Source organism: Schistocerca americana, chromosome 1 (genome assembly GCF_021461395.2).
Source record: "Schistocerca americana isolate TAMUIC-IGC-003095 chromosome 1, iqSchAmer2.1, whole genome shotgun sequence".
Classification (NCBI taxonomy): domain Eukaryota; kingdom Metazoa; phylum Arthropoda; class Insecta; order Orthoptera; family Acrididae; genus Schistocerca; species Schistocerca americana.
Window position 1 is genome coordinate 60885284 of NC_060119.1, and position 10893 is coordinate 60896176.

General features: G+C 42.2%; 1 protein-coding gene across 1 annotated transcript in view; it reads right to left on the reverse strand.

The window, feature by feature from the left end:
• Positions 1-8210, reverse strand: part of LOC124547979 (sulfite oxidase-like) — a 126874-nt gene extending 118664 nt beyond the window's left edge. Inside the window, exon 1 of the mRNA XM_047125146.1 lies at positions 8091-8210. Within this exon, the coding sequence (XP_046981102.1) occupies positions 8091-8128 (38 nt within the window). The 5' untranslated portion in view covers positions 8129-8210. The remainder of the gene's footprint in view (positions 1-8090) is intronic.
• Positions 8211-10893: the final 2683 nt, after the last annotated feature.

The following is a 10893-nucleotide window of genomic DNA, read 5'->3' on the forward strand; positions in this document are numbered from 1 at the left end:
CCATACAAACACCACTGAATGGCAGGACCTGTCCAGGGCACAGATGGACTCCTGGATGGATGCTACCAAAGGATGGCGAGGTTAGCACTGGTCGATAGCTTGTAGGCTCCTCAAGGAGTTAGTACAGAGAAGAAACGGTTCCTCGGGGCATGAACAGATATACTGAAGTGCACGAGATATGGGCACCAGCTCTGCAGTGAATACACCGCAGCGATCGGGCAAGGAATGCTGTTCAAAATGGCCTTCATCAACGTAGGCGAAGCCAACATGACCATCAGCCATCAACCCATCGGTGTAAACCACTTCAGAGCCCCAGAACATGTCAAGAATCGAGAGGAAGTGACAGCAGAGAGTGGCAGGAATAAATGAGTCCTTAGGGTCATGCGAAAGGTCCAGACGAATCTGCGGCCTAGGTGTACGCCATGGAGGTGTATGCAGACGGACCTCGATGGGATATGGTAAAGGGAAGGACTCCAGTTCAGACAGAAGGGATCGCATGTGAACTGCAATCATTAGTCCGTACCTGGGCCCCCGAAGTCGGAGATGAACTGCTGTGGGTGGAAAAAGGAGACAGTAATTCAGATGTTCAGGAGAACTACGAATGTGTGTAACATAATTGGCGAGCAGTTGTGCATGTCGGATCTGCAATGGAGGGACTCCGGCCTCCACCAGGACAATGGTTACTGGACTCGTTCTAAAAGCTCCCATCGCTAGGCGAATGCCACAGTGGTGCACTGGGTCGAGTACATGCAACACTGAGGGCACCGCCAAACCATAAACCAGACTCCCATACTCAAGGCAGGATTTAACAAGGGCCTTGTAGAGCTGCAGCAGCGTATAGCGATCTGCACCCCAGTTGGTGTTGCTCAGGCTGCAGAGGGAATTGAGGTGGTGCCAGCACTTCCGTTTAAGTTGACAAAGGTGAGGTAGCCAAGTCAATCGAGCACCAAAAACAGTCCTAAGAATAGATATGTCTCCACTACAGCGAGTGAATCGTCATCAAGGTAAAGTTCTGGTTCTGGATGAATGGTAAGATGCCGACAGAAGTGCATAACACACGACTTAGCGGCTGAAAACTGGAAGCTGTGGATGAGATCCCATGACTGCACCTTGTGAATGGCTCTCTGTAGGTGCCACTCAGCAATACCAGTACTGATGAAGCAGTACAAAATGCAGGAGCCACCTGCATACAAAGACGGTGTGATGGACGGCCCTACAGTTGCTGCTAGACCATTAATGGCCACTAAAAATAGTGATACACTCAATACAGAGCCCTGCGGGATCCTATTCTTCTGGATATGGGGGAAACTATGGGAGGCACCAACTTGGACACAGAAAGTATAGAGTGACAGGAAATTCTAGATAAAAATCGGGACCAGGCGTCAGAGGCCTCGCCCGTATAATGTGGCAAGGAAATGATGTCGCCAGGTGGTGTCATACACTTTGCATAGATCATAAAATATGGCAAAAAGGTGCTGGCATCTGCAAAAGGCTGTTCGGATGGCAGACTCGAGGGACACAAGATTATCAGTGGTAGAGAGCCCCTGGCAGAAGTAGCCCTGACATGGAGCCATTAGGCCACATGACCCCAGGACCCAACCCAACCGCCGACACACCATACATTCCAGCAGCTTACAAAGAACATTGGTGAGGCTGACGGGCCAATAGCTATCCACATCAAGTGGGTTTCTAATGGGTTTGAGCACTGGAACTACGGTGCTCTCCCACCATTGTGATGGAAAGATGCCATCGCACCAGATCTGGTTGAAGATGACGAAGAGATGGTGCACGTAGTGAGATGAGAGATGCTTAATCACCTGACTGTGTATCCGATCCAGCCCAGGAGCTGTGTCGGAGCAATGTGCAGGGGCGCAGAGGAGCTCCCACTCCGTAAATGGGGGGTGTAGTGAACAAGAGAACTTTCCTTTCCATCCGTAGTTTGAGGGTGCAAAAGGCTGGGGGGTAGTCCTCCGACGCAGAGGCTTGAGCGTAGTGCTTAGCAGAGTGCTCGGCAATCGCATTTGCGTCAGTACATAGCACACCATTGATGGTAACGCCAGGGACACCTGTTGGGGTCTGGTACCCAAAAAGACGTCTGTTCTTCATCCAGACTTGGGAAGGTGACGTACAGCACCCAATGGTCGACACGTACCTCTCCCAACACTCCTGTTTCTGTCATTTTATAAGTTGGCGTACATGGGCACAGTGCTGCTTAAAGGGTATTAGATGCTCTAGCGAAGGGTGCCGCTTATGTCACTGTAAAGCTCGCTGACACTCTGTCATTGCCTCAGCGACTTCCGACGACCACCAAGGGACTGTCTTTCTCTGGGGCCACCCTAAAGAGCGAGGGATTGCGTTTTCTGCCACAGAAACGATTGTGGTAGTCACCTGCTCAACTATGACATCGATGTTACCCTGTGGGGGGAGAGTCAGTGGTGACATCAGAGGTGAAAGTTTCCCAGAACAGCTTGCTTAAATCCCATCTGGGCAGGGGTCTATGGGCCTGACACCGGGGGAGTGACAGGAAGATGGGGAAGTGGTCACTACCACACAGGTCATCGTGTGCTCTCCAGCAGATAGATGCGAGGAGTCCTGGGCTGCAAACTGATAAATCAATGGCAGGTGGGGCTGGAAGTGCAGCGGGAAGACATATGGCCGAACTTCCAGCAATTAAAGCATCGCATCGGTAGAGGGATATATGGCTTTAAGTCACAGCAGTAGACAGACCATCACGTTGACCTTCTCAGGCAATGTGTCACCCTCGAAGGCCAAGATGAAGCCACCGGTGGCAACCTGGTTATCCCTCAGATGCCGATGGATGCGCCGGATGAAATGAACACCTCGCCACTCTAAATTGGTGCACAGCTCGTCATCAGACTGCAAAAGAAGGTCCCTGTGGAATATAATACCCTGGACCATATTTAAGCTCTTATGGTAACAGAAACATCCCCCAACTTGCCACAAGTGAGTAACGCCCGTGACTGGGCAGAAGATGCTGTTTGTATCCAAACAGACCCAGAGCGCATTTTGGACAAGCCTTCCACCACCCCAAACTTGTCCTCCAAACACTCCACAAAAAACTGAGGCTTCATGGACATGAAAGACTCCCCATCACCTCTCGTACATACAAGGTACCGGGGCGAATAAGCTTCACTACCATTCTTAGCCTGGCGTTCCTCCCATGATGTGGCCAGGGAGGGGAACAAATTGGGGTCATATTTCTTAGCATTAAAGTTATACTTTGCCCGTTTAGAGGCTGCTGGCGGCGGAGCACCAGCAAGAGATGACATACTATGCTTCATGGTGTGTCATCCGCCCTGATACCAGCCACTCCGACCAGGGGCCCTCCCCACGGGCTCTATCCAGCTGCAGCAAAGGCCACCTGGCAGGATGGCCATTGCCAGGAGTCCCGATGCCCCAGGGCGATGGGCATCTACTCCTTGGCATACATAGGGAGTTAATGGTGAAGGCATCAGCAGAGTGATGCCTACAGGGGGCTACAACCAACAGGGTACATGGCGACCCCACCACAATGGACTGACTACCATGCTGGATATGAGGTTCAATGAAAATATCAAATAAAAAGATAGTGCTAACAATAGTTGGTTTTAAAAAGGCGTATGACTCGATAGACAAAAGGCTGCCTCCTCAAAACCTTCAAGGAATTTGCAGTAGATAGAAAACTCTGGAAGTAACTTAAAAAAACACATCTCATAGTTCCTTCAAAATTGTATCAGGACTCAGACAAGAAGAGTGTGTGTAACTATTATTAATCAGTTGTGTGTTGCAAAAACTTATAAGAGAATGAAAAATGATAGAAAAACAAAAAGTTAAAAACTGCATTAAACTGAGCACATAGAAAGAAGCAATAAACTGTTTGGCCCGTGGATACAATTTCGTAATAATAGGTGGGACCTTAGAGAACGCAAAGAAAAGTGTAGTACATCTGAAGCAGACAGATGAAAAGGCAGGTCCTCAAATATTGTTTGAAATGACAAAATACATGACCTATGTAACTAACTTGCCATGAATTTTAACAAGAAAGTATGGCAACATCAAGAAAACAAAAACTTAACATATCTGGGTGAAAAACAATCATAAAAAGTGGGAAATCACAATTAAAAACAGGACTGAGAAAATTAAAAGAGCATAAATGAAACACAGAACACTCCGCAGTAAAAAATATTTAGTCTAAAGATGTTAAATTAAAGCATTACGATACGGTTGTAAGTAACAGAAGTCGCCTATGGGTTAGAAACATTACTTTATCTAGATGCAAAATGGTGTTAGAAGCTTTAAAAGAGACAAAGAACCACCTTGCAGAAAATATTAGGCCTAATTAAGAACAAAGATTGTTTTGAGACCAAATAAGGAAATATAAGCATTCTGCCCTAAAACAAAAGATGTGTTACTCTTTATGGACATCTAGGGAGAATGAAGCAAGACACTTTAACAAAGAAGATCCAAACATTCTTACAAAACAAGAAAACACACAACACAAAGAAAATGTGTTTGTGTGTATGTGTGTGGGGGAGGGGGCTTTGACCCGTGACGTAAGGCTGTTGTGGTGTGTGACGTCACGAGGGCGCGGAATTTAGTTTGTGAGAGTGGCGTGTTTGTAGGTGTCGTTTTGATGTGATCGGTGGTGCTCTCTGGTGGTGTGTTTGTGTGTTCTGTGTTAGGTGATTTTTTTGGTTTAGTTTGGGTGTGTGGCGTGTTTATAGGTGGCGTATTGTTGCGGTCGGTGGTTCTCTCTGGTGGTGTGTTTATGGGTAGCGTGTTACGTGGCACACGTGGTTCATTTGCGTGGTAGCTTTGCACTTGTGTGGTATCGGTAGTGTTTGTGCTTTCAGCGGAATATTTTTCAGTGAGTTAACAATTTTGGTTTTTTATGTTAACGTTATTGTAGTTTTTATCTGTTCGTCGTGTGTGAATTTTGGTAAATTGCTTTTCTTATGTCTGGTAGATATGGATATGACTGGCAAGATCAACAGTTTTTGGTTGTCGGCAATGATGGGCGACAGAGCGTCTCTAATAAAATTTCTGCAACTATTTGGATTTTTGGATGAAGTTGTGAAGCGTTCAGTGTGTCGTGAAGGAATGAGGCTTACTAAAGTTCCATCGTCTCGGACCAGGGACGGCTATATGTGGAGATGTTGTAAGGATAACAGGCCAAGGGAAGTGTTCGATTCCAGAGGATATTGTGTTTAGTGGAATTTGGAGAGTTTTGTGTTGTTGTTTTTTTTTTTTTTTTCATCATTTTGTGTGGTTTGGTATGATGGTGTGTGTTGAAATTTGTTTATATTTACTTTGTTCCCACCCAAAAACCTCCAATTTCCCACACTTGTCCTGTTAGTTTCATTAGGTTTTTCGTGGAACGTGTGTGTGTGTGTGTTGATTTTTCAATGTATTATCGTGTTTGTGGTCATGTTTACGTAATGACGTCTAAGGCACTATATTGGAGTCGTAGTGTATGGTCATTTCCGTCATATTTGTGACGTCATGGGTCAAAGCAGACGGGTGGAATCGGATGCTTCTGTATTTTTGGGAGGGGGGTGTGTGTGACTGCACTGGAGGCCTTGTTAACCGAAACAAATTCATAGTAGAAGTTGAAAAATTCAGAGGTTTTCAGGATGATACAACAAACAGAAAAACAGCTGGAGTCAAATGGTCAGATGAGAGGAAATAAGCTCATTCTTAGAAAATGAAGCAAGTTTTGGAAAAGGAAGAAGGAAACAACAGCTTCCTTACTGACTGTCTCAATTATATGACATAAGTGTGAAAAGTGTAACGAAGTATAGTTCTAGTTTACTGTTAATACAGTATAAAGATAAAGTTTCTGTTATGTCTTTGTTTTACAATAATGTATACTGTGACTCATTCAACTCTGATGAAGGTTCTCTTTATTGGTGGTTCCAATAGAACAAGGTGATGGATGGATGAAGATTGTGGTACTTTGCAGGTACATAGTACAGTACAACTGTGGTGTCTTTCACATGCACTTCAAATTTTCAAGGAAGAACCAAAGTACAACCCTAAGAAACGTTTCTAATAGATGTCTTTTTGTTATGACTTTCTGCAACTTAGCATCTCCACTATACTGTGAGTAGCAAGGATCCTTTCATTATATTGTTTCTAATAGCAGAAGAATTTTATAGGCCTAGTGTGGCTGAGTACATGAGCAGATAGTGAGCAAAAGTTCATCCTGTGCGAAATAAGTTTCATGTAATACATTATGAGAAACTAGCCTTAGAAATTAGTGTTACAAATTAAACCAAAATTAGAACCACTGATGCACAATATAAGATAATATAGTCACAAAATTGTACTTTTTAAACTTTGGTACTGTAGTATATACTGAGCAATCTATTTTATGTATTTACTGTGTAACCTATCATATATCCCTACTATCTATTTGTGTAAGCATGACAATGTGTCATATGTTATAAGTATATGGCTGTACAAGAGTAATCCACAGGAGCTATAAAAATCACAATTATGATCACAATGTACATAATGTTATAGTACATAATTGTATGTAACGTCCATAAACCACTCAACAATAATGGTCAATCTGCAGTTCACTGACACATACAAGAGTCTCCAACAACAATTAAGCTAAAACAAAGTATAGCTACAGAGAACAAAGGCAACTTCAGAGACTGGAAGATGGGAATGAACACTTCCAAATTTTGATATCGAATAATGGTGTAATGGGGAAGAATGCACCTCATACCATAAAATTATTTAGTTTGCTTTTAAGTGCAAAAGTGCCAGTTAATTCGTGGAAACAGCTTTTATTTTAAATTGTATTATATTTTTTACTGGTCCTTTAGATCATACTTTGTTCAGAAAGTACATCAAGATACAGTAAGAGTCAGAGTACGTGGTATGATGACAGATGATAGGAAGTATTGTGAGGATTACATTTAAAAGGTATATTTATTCACATAACGGGTATTAATCTGTGAGAAAATTTAAATAAAAACACAATGAAGTAATATTTGAACTCTGCAGACACCAGCTGCCTGTTTACTCACAGTTCCATAGCCTGTATAACATAAGTGGATAAAATTAATTTGACATATACTTAATGTCCAGATACGTTGCTCTTTAAGAGCCAGATTATTAAAATTTCTGAATGCACTAAAAGCAGACTATATTATAAGTATCCTTTGACTATTTCAAAATCTTTTAGTTCTGTGATGTTCTTTGTTGGTGTCGGGATATTTTTGTATAACTTGATCCCCATATTTAAAACACCTTTGTTGTAGTTTAGTTGGTTTGGAAAGCAACCTCTGCGAGTTTTTCAGTCTTGTGTTTTGGTGGTGCCTGAGTCATGTCTTGTTTGCTGAAGTTTTTTTTATTATTTTACTGTTTGTAGAATATGGTAGATCCAGTACAATTATACTGGTATGGGACGGGTAATATATTCCGTTTAATACAGTAGTTACACGTTCCTAGCTCCTGCTGTCTTCCAAAGAGAAACAGTGTTCTCCGTATACTTGGGATATTAAACTGGGGATACTATGATACTTATATGCCGCATTTACAGTATACAACGTCCAGTAATAACAGGGCGAAATTTCCGACGTTTATAAATGCAAAGTGAAGCCTTATGCCAGCATCACCAATAAAATCTGCCTCGTAACGTTCAGTATCTGTATAAACGTTTATTCTATAACAATCACCGTGTCCTCTTACCTCACACACTTCAATATATTTATTTAATTAAATATTTATCCATTATTACAAATAACTGGGAATGACAAACATTCTACATTACTCCCCATGGAATAAGTCTCATATAATATTCCCTAGAGCTCATTAATTGCTTTATTTGTAAACTACTTGTTCTTTTTTTCCCCAGACATGCCTTTCATAAATACTACAAAGTTATTTACTAGCGGATAAACATAAACTGAGAAACATAAAACGAAAAATTTCTATTTGTCTTCCACTACTAGGCCACACAATGTCGTCACAGGCATCCCAAACGTAAACATGCCAAAACGGAGATTGTCTCTGGTAAATCAACAGAAACAGAAAAAATATTATCGGTTGCGCAAGGTAATGAAACTCTATATTACCTGCGAGATAAAAATGTAAAGATGTAATTCCGCATCATTCTTCTTAACAGTTATCAAAAGGGATTTGATACGTAACGCATTGTACACGTAAGTAACGCATTATCAAGAAATCGTATCGAGTGTAGTGACGTACACGATAATACAAAATAAGTAGTGGGACACCTAGCGAAAAGAATCATGACGAGTCAAGATATGAGGATACGTTTCAAAATGACGTAGTCTGACAGCTTCTGACAGATCTAGCTTATCATTCATATGCATGACTGTAGACCGCTTACAATTACAACTGACGTGTTTTTGCCAACCCGTCATCGATTATTCCTAGACTTCGTGGACTCTCAACGATGTTGACATTCTGACTGCTCATCTTATCGAGGAGTGCATATATAACAAAATAAATACAATGCATGATAGCCTCAAGAACATTTCATATCGGACGAGTACCTATGTTAATTTATGTGCCTAAAAATACGTCTGTGAAATTACAACGTGTGCCAGGCCAAGACTCGAACTAGGGGACCGACACACATTTTTAATCTGCCAGGAAGTTTCATCGTATTTCTTACTACAGCCCCATCACAGAAGTGAATGGGGTAAATAATACTCGCTTTGTAACACAAGCAGTATGAAGCCCTCTTAAAACGCAACATATTTTCAAATAACATACATCTACAGCAAGGCCGGCCACGGCGTGCCAAACTTTACACGTGCAGTGTGTGTGGGGCGTGTGCGTACCAAGGCTCACCTCTCCTGGCTTTGTCGGTCCTTGTTGGAAGTACCCAGAACAGCGCGACATTTAATTTAGTGTTGCTTTTCTCGGTCAGCATAATTCTATTCAGTTCGGCAGAATCGTGGTGTCAGCGCTGTTTACCTTCCGCTGTTTTTTCGTGACATGAAGGATGTTAATACGCCCGGTACCTGTTGACACAAAAACACGCAATCTAGAGCTTTATCGTCACAAGCCTTAAAAAATGAATGGTAACGGAGAAGCGAGGGATGTGAATTCTCGATGTATACTGTGCAGTCGCATAAGCGACTATAATGTCAAGTTACAACTGCCAAAGAATATTAATAAATGCAATAACATTGAAAACACATGTACTTTCACCCTCTCCCAATCTGGCCACAAGATAGGTAAGGAATCTTCGCAATACAGTATTTCATTCCTCCAACAAGACGGTTAATAACTTGGGCAGAGTCGTTGGTGCAAGTGGATGTGTTACAATACGTTTCCCCAATGCAGTCCACATATGCTCCTTGGGATTTAAGTTGGGGGGGATGTCAGAATACTAGCCGAATATTTTCTCGTTCCAACAGCTCCTTCACCAGTGCAGTTCGATGCAAGCACACGTTGTCATCCATAAAAATGATTTCCGGGCCGAATTCTCCCTTGAATAACCGCTCATGGGAAAGGTGTAAAGTTACAATACCTCTGTGCAGTGAGTGTGCTGTGTTTAAAGATTTTCGATTGTCACAAGTGCATAGGCACTGGAACAATGAGGAGTGGGGTCATGTGTCCTGTGTGCTTTTCTTCGATGAGAGCACATTCAGTGACTCATGGCATGCCCTCAAATCCCGAGAGATGGGAACAGGTAATTCATCCAGGAAGATTATCGAAAATGATTGTTTTGGTGGTCAAGGTGTTATGGTGTGGGGAGGCATAATGTTGCATGCGAGTACTGACTTCCAAAGCTTTGACCATGCTACACTCACTGGCCAGCGTCATTGTGATACTGTACTCCACCCTCCATATGCGTCTTTACAGGGGTGCATTCGACATCGACTTCATTTCTATGGATGACAATGTGCAATCACATCGGATAGTGCAGGGGAAGGAGCTCTTGGAATGAGAGCATATTTGGCAAATGGACTGGCCTGCCCATTCTCCCAACTCACTTCCGCATATACCAATGACCATCCAGCAGTTGTCTGGTCTACCTGAACATCTTCATCTACATGGATACTCTGTAAATCACTTTTAAGTGCCTGGCAGAGGGTTCATCGAACCACCTTCACAATAATTCTTTATTATTCCAATCTTGCACAGTGTGTGGAAAAAACAGACACCTGTATCTTTCTGTGCAAGTACTGATTTGTCTAATTTTGTTATGATGATCGTTTCTCCTTAGATAGGTCGGTCTCAACAAAATATTTTCGCTTTCAGAGGAGAAAATTAGTGACTGAAATTTCGTGAGAAGATTCTACCACAACGAAAAACGCCTTTGTTCTAATGATGTCCATCCCAAATCCTGTATCATTTCAGTGACACTCTCTCCCCTATTTCATGATAATACAAAATGTGTTGCCCTTCTTTGAACTTTGTCAATGTACTCTGTCAATCCTATCGCATAAGGATCCCACACCACTCAGTATTATTCTAAAAGAGGATGGCAGTCTCTTTAGTAGATCTGTTACATTTTCTAAGTGTCCTGCCAATGAAATGCAGTCTTTGGTTAGCTGTCCGCACAACATTTTTTTCGTGTTCCTTCCAATTTAAGTTGTTTGTAATTGCAATTCCTATGTATTAAGTTGAAGTTATGGCCTTTAGATCTGACTGATTTATCGTGTAATCTAAGTTTAATGGATTACTTTCAACACTCATGTGGATTACCTCATACTTTTCGCTATTTAGGGTCAATTGCCAATTTTTGACCATAGAGATACCTTTTCTAAATCGTTTTGCGATTTGTTTTGATCTTCTGATGGCTTTAATAGTCGATAAACGACGGCATCATCTACAAACAACCTAAGATGGCTACTCAGATTGTCTCCAAATCGTTTATATAGATAAGGAACAACAAAG